This window comes from Tubulanus polymorphus, chromosome 3 (genome assembly GCF_964204645.1).
Source record: "Tubulanus polymorphus chromosome 3, tnTubPoly1.2, whole genome shotgun sequence".
In the NCBI taxonomy this organism is placed as follows: Eukaryota; Metazoa; Nemertea; class Palaeonemertea; order Tubulaniformes; family Tubulanidae; genus Tubulanus; species Tubulanus polymorphus.
In genome coordinates, this window is record NC_134027.1 from 5080397 (window position 1) to 5099509 (window position 19113).

The window sequence follows — 19113 nt, forward strand, 5'->3', positions numbered from 1 at the left end:
TCGAATATTCAATTCATCTATACAATTCGTTAAGTGATGCAAGTGACGCTCTAAATCGCAATTAATATTTTTCGTCTTGGCTGAAATATTCAAAGTTTGAATCTGATCAACTTTGAGCTAGTTTAAAGTTGATCAGATTCGACCAGATGTCAATCTTTTAGAGTAAATGGATGGAGTTAATGAAATGGATTTTAATCCGTGTGGCTACTAATTTACGGGTATCTATAGTTGAACGCCATGTGGTGTATGTTCATTAGTTTGAACCCAATCTGTTGCTTGTTTGATACTTCTGAAGTCTGTGGTTATTGTTGCTCGAATGGGCGTCAGCAAAAAACGCCAATCTTTTGTCTACTCGTATGTGTCCAGTGGTGACCGAAACAAAGCTTCTGCCGTTAAGAAAATGTGCTGAGTGGTTTGATTTTTTTTTCATAAAAATGGAGACAAGATTAGGCCGAACAATTGCCCGATTATAAGCACGGACCATTTGGCTAAAGAGCCTCTCGACATCGAAAACTTTTTTTCACAAAGAGGTGAAGCCTGATCGAGCTTGAAATTAGGCAGAAGTTTAGAATGGCTAATTCTTAACAACGAGACAAGAATTTACAGATGATTGCTTCTTCAACATCAAACATTTCAACTAGCACTTCAGTTTGCGCTTAAAACTCGGAGCTTTAATTGTAGAAATTGGATTTGGAAATGGAATTGAAAGGGCAGTCATTTTGAAATAACATCTTTCGAATATTCGAAACTAAACTTCTGCCTAAATATAGTAAATTTTTTCCATTAAACAAAAAACCCATGACAAATGAAAAAATTGTATCACAGTTTTTTCTGGTGCGCATGGCAACTATTCAACAAGGGTAGCGCTTTTGACTCTAGAGAACCACTTCAACCACCGCGGGCGACTGAACGAGATAGAGGAGATTGAATCTGGAACGTGATGCATGCGCGTTCCTGGAGCACGTGGCGGCACCAGTTGACAGGACACGCGTGCGCATGCGCCTCGTATGAACCAATTACCGCCTGATTTTATTTGGCTCTCTGAGAGGATAATGAGTGATAAAAGGAGTCCGTCGTGACAATGTTTATTTATGATACCGTTCAGCCTCCGATGGTGCGCTCCTTTGTTTTGGACGGCATTCCGTGACGCATGTGCCGACGAGCGTCGGTGATTGGTTATTCTAGCGACTCGCACCGATTGATCAGAAGAACATGATGATATGAAGCCGCATTTCATCACACACTTTAGTTTATCATAACACACCGAAAGCAAACGACGGCGAACGCGAGGAAAACGATAACATAACTGACTCACGACGAACCCATCTGTAACAAACAGGCACAAGAAATTAAGCGCTGTCACCAAATATCTCATGGGAATATCGATGGATGATTTGAACACATACACCTGATTCTTCCGATGTTTTAACCGAGGAATATCTAGAGACACGCGACACAGTTGTGACTCACTTTACTGTTAGCCGAGTGACAAGCAATAACATCACATCGGCGAAATGCCACGCTCGTTTTTAGTGAAGAAAATCAGGTCGTATCATCATCACTATCGAGATGATAGAATATATATCAAGGAAGTACCCGATACACCGCCGAGTCCGGACGCACCGTTATCGGAATGTCAACCACCGAGTCCGACGACCCCACCGAGTCCAACCCCGGACAACTCGCCGTTGGCTTTACCGATGTCGATGTCGCCGTTCACTCCAGCTTTACTCCAACCGCTCACAGTTCGCATAAGCAATGGTAAGTTCTCATTCAGTACATATCGTAAAATTGTCAAAACATGTGCGCATAGCTTTCTGTTTTAATAAATGTAAGGATCTCGAAAGAAATAATCAAACAATTATTTCTGTAATGAATATCGTAAACTAAGGAGATGATTATCAAATTCATAGAGAAAATAGTTTAATTGTGAAATATTAAAAAAGAACATCTTACATGTGGATCTAGACTTCGAGGGAAATTCTAAAACACGTGTCAATTTATACGATCCAAGATGATTGTTTTGCCACTCGGCGCCGACGATGGGTTTCATTTATTGCCGCAACTGTGTAAATGAAGTGCCCAAAAACTAGGCTATCTTTTTATACTTTCGTTCTTCAACTCGCTTTCAATTTTGAAAGGCAAATATGAATATTCGTAGGTGTTATTCAGATTACGATTACAAATCCAGCTTTTGCCAAGTAGTTGGTAAACATGCGTTTGCTGTTAGATAAGTGGATGCATTAAAGGTATTATTGTGTTTAACGATAAAAAAGGATTTTGGCCGAAATTGTGGCAGGTGCACGTCTGTATTTCGAAAGCGCCGTAAAATCAGAGAACCTCAACTTGAAGACGGAAATAGGGAATCGTGGCATGTGCGAACTACGTGTGATCTGTTCGTCGTTGGTCTATTGTGATTTATAATAATAAGATGCACCCTTCGACTGCAACAGTTTCTTCATTTTGTCCACTTGAATCTTCTGACCAACTGTCGATGTATCGACGTCCATCTGTCGAATCTACGGTCGGCCTATTGTCACCGGCTGCGCTCAACTGTTGCTATTCTCGCTTCATTCTTACCCCGAAGTCGGAATCATTTATTCGAACACGAGACGTCCGAAGATGAGCAGTGGCCGTAAACGAGTCATAAATCCCGCGCGTATTGTCAAAACTATCCCAGACGCGTGTCCATTCAGATTGTCTCGTTGCAAAAGGAAGCGACTGGCGCGTGTGTATGCTAATGAGATACGACCTAATTGCTGAAAAACGCCTTATTAGAAAGCTAGCCTTCGTGAGCAATTACGAATTATTTTTTCACTCGAAGTTCTCGTTTGTAGTAAAATATACATGTTTATGTCGTACCCTGGTAAGTAAAATATCAGAAATATTGTGCACTAAGTTCGTTTGACCGTGATTAAATGTTATGACATAGCGAAGATTACACTCTCGACAGAAAATTAACTAGGTTTCATTTGAAATTAGAGAACTCGCGTAACTGCGTTCGTCAACTGTCAGTTTCAGTAGATCGTGGCGTTTGTCCGTGGGTTATGACGCATACACGGGTAAATTGGTTAATCAGTACTGCAACGTACAGGTACAGAGTAGAAGTACCAGGCATGCATGCATGAGTCAGCTTATTACACGGCGACGTCTGACACACCGCGAGCAGACAAACATTGTTGCCCCGTAACGTGAGTTGCATCGGCAAAGACGGAAGGTAGTCCCCTAGTGACATCAGATCATGAATAATTAAACCGAGCTGATCGATGGATCGTTTGGTGCCGCAGGTCACCTGCATATTGATGCAGCAGCGACCGGTGTCAAATTAAACACGCATAATTTCTTTTTAAGCTAGATTTTCAAAATTGTCTTTCTCAAAAAACATCATGCACTTTTAATAATAGAATAGAAAACTGTTAATTCGCCTTGTTCGCCTTATTCCAGACAATGCATATCATGTAATATTCGAAAAAAATTTAGGGAATATCTGTTTATGTGAGTCAGTAATTCGAGGTCTGAGCGCTTGTCCGGGAACCTTGTTGTGAAGGATATTAGCCGTGAACGCATCGTCCCTGTGGACAGACGGATTAGTCTTTCTGTTCGTATCTTCCCTTGTCTTTTGTCCCCGACGTCTTTGTAATCGAGAATGACTCAGCATCTCCTCCTTGCGAGTGCTGCGAGTTACACATGTATAGCTCATGTACAGACGGGAACTAATCATGCCATTTAATAATCCGCCGAAGGTAGCGTCTGGAGCCGTATTCTACCAATACTCTACCTACAACAAGTTGCCTTGCTTGGACTTCGGTCAAAGTCTCTCCGTAACAAAAAAAAAAAATAATCACGTTGATGCTATAAAATTGAGCTACTGTTGGATGCATTTGCACTTCCGGTGTTGTCAAAACTGCAGACTGACTGACTCGTAATTATTGAAGTAGTTCTTTTATTCCGCACAATTACATTGTTTCGCCAGCAACAGTTCATTAAATCTAAAATGGATGAAAAACCGCCGACGTGCCTTTGTGACGGGCGACAAATCAATGAATCGTCGACAATAGAAATTTCATTGACAAGCAGAAATCATAGATGACGACGTCACAGATTTAAATTAGGGACTCTAAAATCATTTTAGTGTCCCCGTTTAAATACAATCCATCTTGATAATCTTTATGACTTAAATGATTAATTCAATATGCACCTGATGGTGTGCTGCTCTACAATACATGTCGCAGTGATGCGATGCTAATTCATCAAAATCAATTGTCTTATATAAACTCCTATAAAACACGGTATTGAAGATGGATTGGAGATATCACGCATATTTTATGAGTGGCTCGTGGCTTCTCAATGCAGGGAATCTCGACTATCGACTCGATAGTTTTTCTATACATTCACACCACTTAACTAAGTATACCGCATGAAAAGTACTAAAGCTTGCGAATCGATGATTACATACGGGGACCCCGTGGAGGTGCTTCATGGTTCTTATGTTACGCCCGAGTGTCGTCAGTGTTTGTTCGATGTTTCCAAAATATTCGGAAGCTTTGTTCGCTAAAAGCAGGTTATCGTTTACAACTATGATTTTTATCCTTGCGATTACAATGGCAGGAGTTCAAAGAAATGAAATAGATCATATTTGAAAAGAACTAAACTCATTTTTAAATGATTACTCATTTCAGGTTATATCCATGACGTACTTCATTCGACTGATCAGCATATTCGTCGCGATTCTACAGAGGTAAACAGCAGTCATGAGTCCGGAAGTGAAAGCGACCTTCCGAGTTCGTGCGGAAGCTCAGTTGGCGGAAGTGACATCAGCCACGATGACGTCACCAGACCCCATCACAAATCAAACAAATTCCAAGATGGTATCACGGTCGGTTATACGTACGATGCGTTTTTTATAACCGACGGTCGCTCGAGAGCTCGACGCGCATCACCAGAGAAACCGCGGCAAAGATACACGTGCAACGAGTGCGGCAAAACATACGCCACGTCTTCCAATCTGAGTCGACACAAACAAACTCATCGTAGCCTCGACAGCCAACTTGCCAAAAAGTGCCCGCATTGCGACAAGGTTTACGTCAGTATGCCTGCCTTATCCATGCACATTCTCACGCACAGCCTCAAACACGAGTGCCCGAAATGCGGCAAATCATTCAGCAGACCTTGGTTACTGCAAGGTCATTTGCGCTCTCATACGGGAGAAAAGCCGTTTGGTTGTGCTCACTGCGGTAAAGCCTTCGCAGACCGATCGAATCTACGCGCCCATATGCAGACCCATTCCGCCTTCAAGCATTACACGTGCAAAAGATGCAACAAATCGTTCGCCTTGAAATCTTATTTGAACAAACATTACGAATCGGCTTGCTTCAAAGATGATGGCCAAGTGACAGAAAAAGAAATGGATTCAGGTGACAACAAGCTTGATCTCAGTGACGAACGGCCGGACCGTGGTGAAATGAGTGACTGACTGATAAGTAAGCGACAGTCTGTTTGAGAACGCTCAGATGTTACTCGGGAACAAGGATTAAATCCAGTCCAGTAATAATAACTCTTCCTCGGTGAACTGAATTATATTTTTCGCTACAATTAAAACTATATTTGGCATAATGGATACGGATTATATTTTCATACGATGTATGTATGTGTATTTCGCTCTCAGTTTATTTTCTATTCGGACACATTCCGAGCCTGATGAAGCAGGGCTCAGTGACAAATATGCAAGTGAATTCCCCGCCGATAACACAGTCACATCGACCGTCATTTCCCGCTTTCGGTGTTCATTTTGACTCGCAGCTTCGATTCAAATGTTCATTTCGTGTCGGATTTCGAGAGTATAACCATGATGAGATAATTTTGTGCGTGAAAAAAAAATCCCACCGATACCGGGCGAGAGGATAAACTCAGCTGTAAGACTGAATTAGAATGATGTAAGAAAACGATTGCGTACAGAAAGTGAAAAAGTGTCGAATGGCGTGGATCGATCCACGGAAGATATTGCTCAGGTGGTGCGACGTGCGCATCTAACCGGATATGACGTTGTCAGCTCAGACGGTCATGCGACCGTCATTGTTTGGTGCTTCCCCCTCGCCCGTGCATTTTCTAGAAATGCGAACTGTATTTTGACATTTTTATATTCGTGTATAGTGATGGTTTTAGACGTCGTCAGTCATAATGTATGTCTTGTACATTCTATTTATTTGATTTATTTCTCAAAGTTTTGTATGTGTGAGTACCATTATAATGTATAGTGCGTGAGATATATTTAGTACCGTATAATACTCGTAATTTCAACGATTCAAAATCGTTATCCGAAGATGATGTGTGAGTAATTCTAGTCAGAATTGTATAGTTTTTTATTAATTGAAATATTTCGTATAACATAAATGAAAGCCATGTACAGTTTTTTCTACAAATATTCCTATTTATTGTAGGTGCGAACAAAAAATGTTGGAGAACGAAAAATCGTATTTTGTATTACCAAATTTGTTAATGGCGGGTGATCGATACATAAAATGCTCATTATTTGATTTTTGTACAGAGCTGTAGCTTGTTTGTAGTATGCGTATCCATTTACCGGCTTAAATGAACGCAACAGTAGACTGCCGCTGTTTACCCATTGTTTGCTAGCATCGCATGAATAGACCGACTTTCAGCCATGACGCATGGCCCTTCTGTTGCGCGTGGATATTAATTTTTCATCTCTGGCTAAAAATATTGCTGTTTCGTGTATTTTTATGTCGATGAATAGATCCCTTATTGATATAGCCCAGGATTTGTTGTTATAGCTAATGCACTTGCAGGGCTAGACGTCCTGCGTTCTGTTACAGTAATTTACCGACGTTGCCGAGAAGCAAGCGTATCAATCTAAAAAATACTCCTTTTACATCATATCAAAAAACTAGATTTCAACCAGTCACGCTATACGATCATTGGCATCTTTAGGAGCAAATTTTGTAGGTCTCAAAAATCGATTTAGGTTCAATTTGAAATTTTCAATTCAATTTCGATGATGAATATTCACGATAGAAAAAATATCGATGTCTGGTTAATCTTATTTCGCGATCTTTAAAATCTTTATATCACCTGATTGAAACATTTCCACGCGATTAATCGTATCAATCTACACGCAACGACGCGAATAAAAACTTCCTGTTCCGCTTTTTAACGCAAACGAAATTAAACAACTAGTCTACGGGTTTTTCTAAGTCCAATAATAATTTGTTGGTCTGAAATAACAAAATCAGGATACCAAGTTTTTATTTTTGGTAGAAATGCGAACAAAATACAAAACGATCAATGGATTCAGTGCAATTAATTATATTACTCGTCGTATATTCATAGGATGTTTTCATACTTATTTATTCATTTATTATACCATAACTTATTTATTAGTTACGTTGACACGTTGAATACCTCTTTACTTGCGGTCAAATCTACTTAAATTGTAAAAATATTGGTTTATATTCAACTATTACTATTATTTATGATATTTTCATTTTGAATATCACTTATTGTATAATTTTATTTCCCTTTTAATAATCGAATATAGATTACTAATGGATAGTTGTAAATATAACGATGCTTGCATTTATATATACACGTGACTCGTACACGTGATACACGCCGTACCGAACGAACCCCACCGATTTTAACCTGTATCATAAAAGATATTTTGATAATTCAAAAAAAAACTGTAAATAAGTGTAAATAATATAGGTAACTGGGTATGGCAGGTGAAAATACGATTTGTCAAATGTTTCCGTTTTGAAAAATTGTGCTTTGACTTTTCACGTGTCGTAGCCCGACCTTGACAACCTTGCGAGCAATTCGAACAAAATGTGTATTACTAGTCGCACCGCTAGCATAGGCTCGGTCGTGTGCGGCTAGCAACGCGGTCAATGCCCGGTTTCTTCGACCCACCCGACTGTCGTCATAGCAAGAATCACTTGACAGATGGCGATTAATGCGTTCAACAGGCAATTTATAACCGACATCGCCTACAAATTATCGTAGATAAACCATCGTTGATCCCGAGATCCGCTTATTACATACTGAAAATTAATGAATTCAGACGCTGTGTCGACTGTAATAACAAAATACGGCACATGGGTGGCCATATGTTCAAAAATACGACGGTTCATGTCGAACGTTTTTGGTTGGGAATATTGGATTTGATATGAAATATGACAGAATTAATGTGTACGAATATGCTATAACCGACAAAGGTTTCATCAGGAGTATTCATTGATTTTGTGATGATACAATGCGGTTTTTAATTATTCATTCTTTGCACCATTCTGTCGACAATTGAGAAGAGTCGCACCCCACTTCGACAGCCAACTAACAAATTATTGATGTATTTTATATATTTACGAACTACGTATGAAGATGATTAAAATCTAAACCCATACATATATTGTAGGGCATTGATAACTTTTACGGCGCGGTCGCCATGATATTGAATGGAAATATATAAATACCATATATATGTATAATGCGTATACCATACCATACCATATCATACATTAATATTTTGCACCATTTTAAAACATGTTTATTAATTGTTGATCATATTCGTACGATAATATACTCACTAGCAATTTTAGACGGATTTACATAATGTTATATTCTATACAGTAAGCCCCCTCATACATAACAGCATAGCCTTAACCTTTTAAACACGCGGAGTTTGGCGATTGAAATAAATCATAGTGCAATGTATATCAAAATCTATCGGTTCACAACTAAATGCGAAAAGCAAAACTTTTATGTAGCAGTGCAATTTAAAAAAAACATGTGCTAGTTCTTTTTATACGTATAACTACATTGAACTTCTGTGTGCAATATTTAAGTGCCTCTAATAATAAGTCAAATATATATAGTTGCAATAGAATTCAGTATTGGCACTGTTTGTATTTTCTACGACATTCCATATTTACAGAATTCATAATATATTAGAGAAATGATGTTATGCAGTATTAGATTTTAATGTGATATCACGATGTGTCACTGCATGCTTTTACACATAGATCTCTTCAACCTTTTTATACTCACTATTATATGATAATAATGATAATGATAATATATTAAGAATTATGTAGTCGCCACTTGTAGAATATTTGTAAATTTGTACGTCCGCTTTCATAGATTCACCTTTATCTTCCGAATTCACTGACCAGATTTACAATGAAAAGTGTTATTTCAAAAAACTAAATTTTCATCAAGAATAAAGGTGTATTTAGATATAGATATGCTTGTAGTGTTAACAAAAACTGAATATCGAAAATGTATGTAGCAATTTCACAAATGATCAATGTTTTGATGAGAATGTATCGATCGCCTGCCAAATTCTGCTGTATAAGAGATTCCAACACGATAGTTTTATGCATTTTTCTATAGCAAAAATATGAAGAAAAGGCAATAAATCACTGAATTTGTAGAATATGTGTCTCGATGTGTATTTAATGTCGTCTTGTTCTCCTTCAATTATGATGGATGTGCAGGTTTTATCTATTTTTCTCGGACGGAACATTGCCAAGTCTTTTTGTATGTGGCGCCAAGAAGAAAAACGACTCTCATACGACAGTGTGCCACGGAACGCGCCATTGCATTCATCAATTTTTGACTCTAGATTCTTGACTAGAATATAGTGTCGTATGACGTGATTTAAGCAATCAACTAGCAACGCATTCATTTATTTGGAAGAAATATTTACCTTGTCTTAACCAGTAACCTGTTTCATGACATTGACGATTTTGCTCATTCGTAACGCTTCCGGATGCTTGACATTCAAAATCGAAAATATGGCATCATTGACTAACGCCCGTTGATTTGAGAAACGACGTGGGAACGAATAAAGGCGTGTAGATTTGATTGTATCACGTTGACAAGTGGGAGTAAAAAGGGGAGATAGTTTCGACTCGGGGGTGTAGTTGAACCCCCGCACCTCTCATTTTCATTAATTCTCACATTATGGTGTTGAAAGTTTAATTTGGTCGTAAATTCTTGGAGCTGAATTTTGCCTGTCGTCGCAGATGGGCAAGCTCGGCGGCCCGACTAATCAACTTAAGTGCTAACTGCTCGTGCTATTTAGAAGAGAAAACATCCATCGTTGATATCATTTCTTGGTCGAGATAGAATAACCAGATAGCTCAAAAGTGTTGGGATGAATTGAGGTGTGCACACGATGAAGGAAGTATAGTATAGATCACGATATCGAACCCATGGTCCAAATTCAATCTAATCTCTGCTGATTCGAAAATCTCGACGACAGTTTGCGTGTTATGGCTGATTAAATTCGGGCCTAGAACCCATTTAAGATTGATGGATTCGAAGTTGGGGCAATTAGCGGCAGACTCGCTGCTACTCGGAACGGAACGGTTTGATTTTCTGTCGTTGTGTGATTTATGAAGCGCAGTACGACGAGAAACGACGAAACATATGAAATCAATAGATATTTTATATGTGATCGATGGGTTAGCAGTAACAAGGCACGTAAATCTCATTGATGTTTATCGAGTTGTGTTCGAAGCATTTCTTGTCGCTTAAATCTTATCAACAGGTATACATCAGTGACAGGTAAACTCCCCCTTTGCGCCAGGCAAGTCCAATTATTTTAAAAGCATTCGTTTCGATGAATGCATAAAAACCGCTGATAATCAGCAACTGGAAGTGGTTCCCTAGCAGGCTACTTCGAGAGGAGGGAACTGAATCAAGATAATCAAGGAGCGTTTCTAAAATTTATCTTACACAATCTAAATATACGTCAATATACACGTACATACATATAGTGCAGTAAGGTAGAGCGCACGCTGAATCAAATTGGAAACGTATCGAATCTCGGAATCGGATTCTACGCGTGGGTATCTTTACGTTAGTTCAACCAGGGTCACCTGCGCTCGTTTCCTTTCTTCTAGCTACTAATTAATTATACATCCGATTATGGCGCATTGACTAGTGGTAGGGTGTCTTGTTGCTTGCTTTGTAATCCATCAACAGGTATCGCATCTCTCAAACGATAATTATCTCTGCAACAATCACAATCGACCGGCAAAGACGTAACGCACAATAACCACGTTGCCCCCCTCCGTGTCTTTCATAATATTCTCATTTTGGCACTACGCTGACGTGTGTTGGTTTCTTATCATATAGCCGATGAAATAAATAGGATACCTTCAACTTTCATGGATTTTAATGGTGTCGCTAATCGGCACAATGGACTATAAAAGGAGATTACTAGAATCTTTTGTGCCAAGATGAATCCAGTTCCGCGATATCCTTACAACCTTTGTTGATTAGAAATCAACGTATTGGGAAAGTGAGAAAGTATGTTTTGGAACCAGCGGTATTTCATCTAGTATCAAAGTTATTATACATTTTTTTAGAGTATACACTCTATAGAAATGTATTACTTTGACTCTGATTTATAACTAATTGATAATTTCTGCGAAATGTTAGTCTACTTTTCCCTTTTTTGATTAAGCATCAAATGCTGAAAAGTGCGTCATAACTAGATTGATGTTAATGTTTACTACACGCAAAAATGATTTTATTGCCGTCGCGACCAAATGACTGACAAACAAAGGAGACCGCCATTAGTTGCTAGAATTGATTGACCAAAGTCAATTAAACCGGAAGTTACACAAGTCACGTGGTGGTGTACTTCCCTAGCAACAGGCGCAACAGGAAAACCTAGCATGAGAGTGCACGATATAAACCGAAGAATAAAAACTGTGTGAACGTATATCACACGCTAATTTTTTTCCGAATGAATGGAACAACGACATTCGGAAATTTCAAAAGCATGTTCTTGAGAGGTCGTTGCGCGTTAGTGATTCATCGGGCGACTGAATCACTGAATAGATAAGTTTCGTTGCGTATATCATATGTTTTGAGTTTTCAAAAAGAAGTTGTAATCACTAATATGTATTCCGTTTTTCATGATGGCCAGAAAGGTGTTTAATGAGTAGGCCAACCTCCCCTAACAACATACTTCATAGTGTCCTTTATTTGCTTAGCTTGAATGTGAAGCCTGGTCGGAGTCAAATGTGATGATTGTGTAGTTACCACGTCCAACAGCTGATTTTATTCATTATGCCCGCGCCGATGACCAACCGCGTTATGACCGCTCTAATTACGAGAGGGTATCAATGACGTTTAAACACGCGATCCATCCATTTTTACAAAACGCGTGTCCACTGTGGGACCTCTAATGACACGTGTCAATTGGCTGCCCGTCCATTGTATATAATATTGAATGCGATAGCAACCGTAGACGCTGCAAATATCCTACAAGTTGTCGATGAATATAAATATATATATTTGAGTCGATATATAGTATGTGAAACTGACAGACGCTGCCAACCAGCCACTTATAAGTATAAGTACGTATTTAATGACGCAACCACTTTTCGTTGCTACGGACTGAAAATATGATACCGAGATATGTTGGTTTCTCTACAAAAAAATATCACTTCCGTATGGTTAACGCTATTTGGGAGACGAGAAAAAAATAAAATCGTTATTTATTTACAAACGAAATTTCTGACGAAGAATTCAGTGATATGCATTCTCTCGATCGCGTCGTATATTGACATCTCCGAAATGACGATAGAACGGTAGTCGCATGCCATGGATAGAATCGCCTCTGCTAAGAGGAAAAAACGACTGTATAACACACGAATCGCCATCTCATAAACCACAGCCGGCTTCATCAATATTAAATCAAAAGTGCTACTACTGATTGGAATCAATAAACTACCGTACTCAACAAGGCGCCATCTATTTCAAACATTAAGTCAACTCGTTCAATAGTTGTACGACTTTTTCTATCTGACTTAATACAAGACCTTTAAACTAGATGTTCCATTGTTCGTGCGGTGACGAGGCCAGACAACATGGATCTTCTAACGTTGGTACTCGGTACCATATTATTAGGAACATTTGTTTATATTTTCTTCAATCGTCGTAAGCGGTATCATCTTCCACCAGGACCGAGAGGATATCCGCTAATCGGGAACTCAATCGGTAGGTTTTATAAGCGACCCGAAGTCGCTCGTTTTCGAAAGAAATTGTAACCGTAAAAAGATAGTTGAATAAGAATTCTTGTATCAATTTAGCCTCGAGTCTTTTATGAATAATGAATTTGTTTTCGTATTTAGAGATGTTTGGAAGTAATTCTGGGAAGCCTCTATATCAGTATCTGGCTGATTTGTCTAAAACCTATGGTGACATATTTACTTTCTCAGCAGGTAAAGTATACGTGGTGTCGTGTCTTAAAATGGAAATGTTTGATCATACTATCGCATCGAACCGTTGTATATATGTATATGTGTGTATCTATTTGACTAGGATTCGGTAAGCCAGTTAAGATGATAATACTAAACAGTGCAGATGTTATGAACCAGGCATTAGTTAACCAGTCTGGTCATTTCGATGGTCGACCAAGTTTGTGGTCGTGTGAGTTGAATACTTCGATTTATCAGTTTTGACAATATTTCTTCCAATATGTGGGATTTTCTTTTCTATTTCTATTTAAGTATCTTACATATCGAAAGATAAAGATATCTTCATGGGTAACCCATCGGATCCTGCGTGGAAGCTTAGTCGGAAACTTGCCACGAGTGGATTCAGGTATTTGTTCTGTGGTTATCCGTCAGCACTTTAGATTTGTTTTGATCAGTAAAGATTTTCCATGATATTTCAGAAATTTTTTGAGTGGCTCTCGATTGGATGGCAAAGTACATAGTTCTGTCGAGAAAGGCATCGCGATGTTATTAGAGAATAATGGTAAACCAATTGACATGAAACCTGTGTTTAATCTTTTGGTCTACAATGTTATTTGTGACATGCTGTTCAGTGTTCAGTACGTTTCACTTTATTCATAAAATTATCACTTATTCGTCTAGGAGAAATAAGTTCAAGTTAGATATTCCTTAGGTTTTCATTTTCTTTGAAAATGCATGAAAATTTACTGTAACAAAACAAAAGTAATGAAATATGTCTAATTACAAAATGAACGCCAAAATTTACATTTGCATTTCTTAGGTTTTACTGATTACGTTTGAATTATTTAGATTTGATCTTGGTGACAAAGATTTCAGAAAACTGTGCGAATCAATTGACAGAATCGATGAACAATTCAGTGACGGGTTATTGGAAGATTGGGTACCATTGTGGCAGTACTCACCTATAAAAACCCAATTTACTAAAGAATTCATGGAAATCGTTAATTTTTTCGTCCAATACTGCACCGTTAGAGTCACAGAACACAAAAACAAATACAACCCCGGTAAGCATTTATATGGTGTCTGATAAGGGCCACATGCATTATCTTTTAAAATGAACTCGATCATGGAAAACGCAAAATAAGAAACTAAAAGAAACATAAGAAACTTATAGACCAAGGACGAAAATTTCGTTACACCCTATAGCAAAAACGAAAATTATGGCACAAAAAAGAAAAATCAGAGCAAAATCGAATTACTTCGTTTTTGTGCGGTAGTAGAAGTTTTCGTTTTTGCACTATAAGTTTCTACATGTATAAGATCGATCGTTTGTTCTTCTCATGATCGATGTTATGATAAGAATAATGTATGTGGCCTCTGTCAGGCACTAATATGTTTTTTTTGTATAATTGAACTTTGATTGATTATTTTTCCACGTGACCTTCTTTTGCCCTCTTTATTTCAGACAATGTTTGCGATCTAATCGACTTTCTGATTAAAGCTAAAGAGAAAGTTCAACAAGACGACCCCAAACTAGCTGACCTATTTACAGATGAACACATCGTTCAAATAGTTTCCGATACATTCATTGGTAAAGTGCAGCAAATATCTAAGTAAATCATTTACAGCATCTTAACGTCAACTACCCAATGTTATTCTCTATCTTTAGCTGGAGTCAACACGGCGTCGCATACACTATATTGGGCAATGTACTTCATGGCAAAATATCCACATATTCAAGAAAAAGTTCACGAAGAAATTGACGAAGCGATTGGTAAAGGCATCTGTTGAATAAATATATTCGACAGTAGTTCTATACAACTGCAAAATAGTCGCAAATTACCACATTTTTCACCAAAATTGCATTATCATAAATATTCGATCTTGTAGGAAGTTTATTACCGAAGATATCAGACAAACAGAAAATGGTGTATTGTGAAGCAGTTATGTACGAGACGATTCGGTTTGCTCCGGTTATACCGCTCGGATTGAATCACGCGCCAAGCCTTGAAAATGCCAAATTCAGTAAGTCTAGTCAGCTTTCACCTCACTAATGGAAACTCACCAAACGTTGATCATGAAACTAATCATATACAATTGTACCAGACATGAAGCCAGTTCCAATAAAATACAAATTTAAAAGTTACAGAGTTTCAAATAGTCAAAAATACAACACAATACCACGATTAAAAAGAATGTTTCTGCAGGATTAATAGTTTACGAAATTGGTATTGGTATTCTATTTATGTCACTACACTATTTCAGATGAGTTTGATATACCCGCTGATGCACAGATAATCACTAATATTTGGGCTTGTCATCACGATCCACGAGAATGGGAAAATCCTGAACTATTCATACCCGAACGTTTCATACACGAAGATGAATCACTAATCGCCAAACCTAAAAGTTGGTTGCCCTTTTCGGCAGGACGTCGAGCATGCATCGGTGAAAACGTGGCGAAACACGAGCTTTTCATTTTCTTCACGAGCATTCTCCAAAAGTTTAACATTCGATTTGAGGATGATAGCGTTAGTTCTCAACCGATTCAGTTCGGAAATAATGCGTTTGTCTGTTCACCAAAACCATACAAAGTAATCGTAACTCCACGTGGATAAATACAACTGACTTTGATGAGATTTACCTGACACGGCCGTTCAAAGCAGGGGCAGTTGCTCCCCTCCCCGATGTCGACGTCAATTTGGTATATACGTGGGCCCAAGAAAAAGTTTCTGGGGGGGGATTCTTATAGATGTAGAGTATTTCACTGCAGTAGGTAGGCACAGTTCGCTATGTATGTATCGGTGTAAAAATAAACGATATTTCAAAATATATGACTTATTCTTCGACAAAATAGTCACAAAATAAACCCTGTAATTATTTCATATATGATATTTGAATAAAGCAGCAAAATGGAGTACTATAGCATATCTGTATTCAGTTTATAAAGTGAACGTTTCACCACTAAATATCCCTGTTTTATATGATAATTACGGCCTACGTTGTTGAGTTTGAATCACAGAACTGTTTTTATTACTGAAAGGAATCAATAAATTATTCAACAGGGTGCCATCATATCAAACATTATGTCAACTCGTACAACATTGTTAGACTTTTTGATTTTTATCTGTATCAAACAAGACCTTTAAACGAGTGGTTCCATTGTATAGACGGTATCGAGGGCAGACAACATGGATTTTCTAACGTTGGTACTCGGTACCATATTATTAGGAACGTTTGTTTATATTTTCTTTAATCATCGTAACCGGTATCATCTTCCACCAGGACCGAGAGGATATCCGCTAATCGGGAACTCAATCGGTAGGTTTTTATAAGCGATCCGAAGTCGCTCGTTTTCAAAATAAATTGTACCCGTAAAAGAATAGTAGAATAAAGATTCTAGTTTCAATTTAGCTTCGAGTCTTTTATGAATAATGAATTTGTTTTCGTATTTAGAGATGTTTGGAAGTCATTCTGAGAAACCTCTATATCAGTATCTGGCTGATTTGTCTAAAACCTATGGTGACATATTTACTTTCTCAGCAGGTAAAGTGTAGGTGGAAAAAGGAAATGTTTGATCATACTATCGAATCGTATTGTTGTATACATGTATATGTGTATCTATTTAACTAGGATTTGGTAAGCCAGTTAAGATGATAATACTAAACAGTGCAGATGCTATAAACCAGGCTTTAGTAAACCAGTCTGGTCATTTCGATAGTCGCCCAAGTGTGTGGTCATGTGAGTTGAATAATCCATTTTTATCAGTCAGAAAATAAATTTTTCTCCATAAATTGCATTTTTATTGAGTTTCGAAAAAAATCTATTTCAGTATCTTACGTATCGAAAAATAAAGACATCTTCATGGGAAACCCATCGGATCCTGTGTGGAAGCTTAGTCGGAGACTTGTCACGAGTGGATTCAGGTATTTTTTGTGGTTATCTTGACTACTCTTGATTTGTTCGATGATGTCGGTAATGATTTTCCATGATATTTTAGAACATTTTTGAGCGGCTCTCGATTGGATGGCAAAGTGCATTGTTCTGTCGAGAAAGGTATCGCGATGTTATTAGAGAATAATGGTAAACCAATTGACATGAAACCCGTGTTTAATCTATTGGTCTACAATGTTATTTGTGACATGCTGTTCAGTGTTCAGTAAGACTTATCCTCATTATTTACACAATTATGTTTTTCGTCCAGGAGAAATAAGTTAAGTTGAATATTTCTTAGGTTTTTTTCTTATATAAAGGCATGAAAATTTATTGGATACAAATGAATAATGAAGCTAATTACAAAATGATCATCAAAAATTCACGATTGTATTTCTTGGGTTTTACTGACTAAGTTTGAAATATTTAGATTTGATCTTGGTGACAAAGATTTCAAAATGATACGATTGACAGAATCGATCAACAATTCAGTGACGGGTTATTAGAGGACTGGTTACCATTGTGGCAGTACTCACCTATAAAAACACCTCTTACTAAGGAATTCATGAAACTCGTCAAGTTTCTCTTGCGATACTGCGCCGATAGAGTCACAGAACACAAAAAGAAATACAACCCAGGTTTGTATTTTCTTCAATAGTTGAACTTTATATTTTCTTTCGTGAACTACTTTCACCGTCTTTATTTTCAGACAATGTTTGCGATCTAATCGACTTTCTGATTAAAGCTAAAGAGAAAGTTCAACAAGACGACCCCAAACTAGCTGAAAAATTTACAGACGAACACATTGTTCAAATAGTTTCTGATACATTTTTTGGTAAAGTTCAGGCAAAATTCCAAATACTCCTTATAAGTATCACGACATTTTTTTACTTCAACTGCCCAATCTAATTCTATATGTTTAAGCTGGAGTCGACACGACGTCACATACACTATATTGGGCAATGTACTTCATGGCAAAATATCCACATATTCAAGAAAAAGTTCACGAAGAAATCGACGAAGCGATTGGTAAGAATATCTGTTGACGAATACATACAACAGCAGTTCTATACAACTGCAAAATAGTCGTAAATCTACCGCGTTCCCTGAACAATTACATTATCATAAATATTCGATTCTTGTAGGAAGTTTATTACCGAAGATATCAGACAAACAGAAAATGGTGTATTGTGAAGCAGTTATGTACGAGACGATTCGGTTTGCTCCGGTTGCACCACTTGGTTTAACTCACGCAACGACTCTTGAGAAAGCCAAATTTAGTAAGTCTAATCAGCTTAGTAACCAACTGGAGACCCACCTGACGTTGATCGTGAAACTAATCGTATACAATTGGTCCATGCACGAAGCCTGTTCCAATAAAATACAAATTTAAAGATTACAAAGTTTTAAACAGTCCCTTCCCTTTTAATTCATACGTACTTCTAACTCGCATTTCTTATCTTTATCTGTAAAATGGATCGATATTGAAACACTATATTATTTGAATAAATTGTGATATTCTTTTTACGTCATTATTTCAGATGAGTTTGATATACCCGCTGATGCACAGATAATTACTAATATTTGGGCTTGTCATCACGATCCACGAGAATGGGAAAATCCTGACCAATTTATACCCGAACGTTTTATACACGAAGATAAATTATTAATCGCCAAACCTAAAAGCTGGTTGCCCTTTTCGGCAGGACGTCGAGCATGCATCGGTGAAAACGTGGCGAAACACGAGATTTTCATTTTCTTCACGAGCATTCTTCAAAAGTTTAACATCCGATTTGAGGATGATAGCGTTAGTTCTCAACCGATACAGTTCGAAAATAATGCTTTTCTCTGTACACCGCAACCATACAAAGCAGTCGTTACTCCACGTGGATAGCTCTACAATGCAACATTCCAAAATAATGTTGACAAATCGTCATCTTTAACTTGC

At 37.8% G+C, this 19113-nt stretch overlaps 4 protein-coding genes across 5 annotated transcripts; all 4 read left to right on the top strand.

Annotated features, from left to right (window-relative positions):
* The first annotated feature begins 1514 nt into the window (after nucleotides 1–1514).
* Nucleotides 1515–5559, top strand: LOC141902595 (uncharacterized). The gene is made up of 3 exons (XM_074790401.1): nucleotides 1515–1665; nucleotides 1726–1761; nucleotides 4680–5559. The coding sequence occupies exons 1-3, from the start codon at nucleotides 1515–1517 to the stop codon at nucleotides 5471–5473; spliced, it is 981 nt and encodes a 326-aa protein (XP_074646502.1). The 3' UTR covers nucleotides 5474–5559.
* A 7321-nt stretch (nucleotides 5560–12880) lies between these two features.
* On the top strand, nucleotides 12881–16313 carry LOC141901012 (cytochrome P450 2B15-like). The gene is made up of 10 exons (XM_074788064.1): nucleotides 12881–13032; nucleotides 13167–13256; nucleotides 13357–13464; nucleotides 13545–13638; nucleotides 13712–13870; nucleotides 14082–14296; nucleotides 14698–14823; nucleotides 14902–15006; nucleotides 15123–15257; nucleotides 15498–16313. The coding sequence occupies exons 1-10, from the start codon at nucleotides 12903–12905 to the stop codon at nucleotides 15848–15850; spliced, it is 1515 nt and encodes a 504-aa protein (XP_074644165.1). The 5' UTR covers nucleotides 12881–12902; the 3' UTR covers nucleotides 15851–16313.
* Nucleotides 16314–16412: 99 nt separating this feature from the next.
* On the top strand, nucleotides 16413–17709 carry LOC141901017 (cytochrome P450 2C38-like). Of its 2 annotated transcripts, none has more exons than XR_012618804.1 (6): nucleotides 16413–16553; nucleotides 16689–16778; nucleotides 16866–16973; nucleotides 17065–17158; nucleotides 17233–17445; nucleotides 17596–17647. XR_012618804.1 is itself a non-coding variant. In XM_074788071.1 (6 exons), the coding sequence occupies exons 1-6, from the start codon at nucleotides 16424–16426 to the stop codon at nucleotides 17669–17671; spliced, it is 657 nt and encodes a 218-aa protein (XP_074644172.1). In that variant the 5' UTR covers nucleotides 16413–16423; the 3' UTR covers nucleotides 17672–17709. The 2 variants fall into 2 exon arrangements, 1 of the variants encoding a protein (XP_074644172.1); XM_074788071.1 differs by having other exon boundaries at nucleotides 17233–17391; nucleotides 17596–17709.
* Nucleotides 17396–19105, top strand: LOC141901015 (steroid 17-alpha-hydroxylase/17,20 lyase-like). The gene is made up of 5 exons (XM_074788070.1): nucleotides 17396–17803; nucleotides 17875–18000; nucleotides 18090–18194; nucleotides 18311–18445; nucleotides 18707–19105. The coding sequence occupies exons 1-5, from the start codon at nucleotides 17731–17733 to the stop codon at nucleotides 19057–19059; spliced, it is 792 nt and encodes a 263-aa protein (XP_074644171.1). The 5' UTR covers nucleotides 17396–17730; the 3' UTR covers nucleotides 19060–19105.
* The last annotated feature ends 8 nt before the right edge of the window (nucleotides 19106–19113 follow it).

Bases quoted from the DNA above. Each gene is read 5' to 3' on its own strand.
- LOC141901017 (XM_074788071.1), top strand. From the start codon at position 16,424: ATGGATTTTCTAACGTTGGTACTCGGTACCATATTATTAGGAACGTTT. The intron at 16,974-17,064 runs GTGAGTTGAATA...AATCTATTTCAG, and splicing joins TCGCCCAAGTGTGTGGTCAT to TATCTTACGTATCGAAAAAT. The intron at 17,392-17,595 runs GTAAGACTTATC...TGAAATATTTAG, and splicing joins GACATGCTGTTCAGTGTTCA to ATTTGATCTTGGTGACAAAG.
- LOC141902595 (XM_074790401.1), top strand. From the start codon at position 1,515: ATGCCACGCTCGTTTTTAGTGAAGAAAATCAGGTCGTATCATCATCAC. The intron at 1,666-1,725 runs GTCCAACCCCGG...CGTTCACTCCAG, and splicing joins GAGTCCGACGACCCCACCGA to CTTTACTCCAACCGCTCACA. The intron at 1,762-4,679 runs GTAAGTTCTCAT...TACTCATTTCAG, and splicing joins CACAGTTCGCATAAGCAATG to GTTATATCCATGACGTACTT.
- LOC141901012 (XM_074788064.1), top strand. From the start codon at position 12,903: ATGGATCTTCTAACGTTGGTACTCGGTACCATATTATTAGGAACATTT. The intron at 13,033-13,166 runs GTAGGTTTTATA...TTTCGTATTTAG, and splicing joins GCTAATCGGGAACTCAATCG to AGATGTTTGGAAGTAATTCT. The intron at 14,824-14,901 runs GTAAAGTGCAGC...CTCTATCTTTAG, and splicing joins AGTTTCCGATACATTCATTG to CTGGAGTCAACACGGCGTCG.
- LOC141901015 (XM_074788070.1), top strand. From the start codon at position 17,731: ATGAAACTCGTCAAGTTTCTCTTGCGATACTGCGCCGATAGAGTCACA. The intron at 18,195-18,310 runs GTAAGAATATCT...CGATTCTTGTAG, and splicing joins AGAAATCGACGAAGCGATTG to GAAGTTTATTACCGAAGATA. The intron at 18,446-18,706 runs GTAAGTCTAATC...TCATTATTTCAG, and splicing joins TCTTGAGAAAGCCAAATTTA to ATGAGTTTGATATACCCGCT.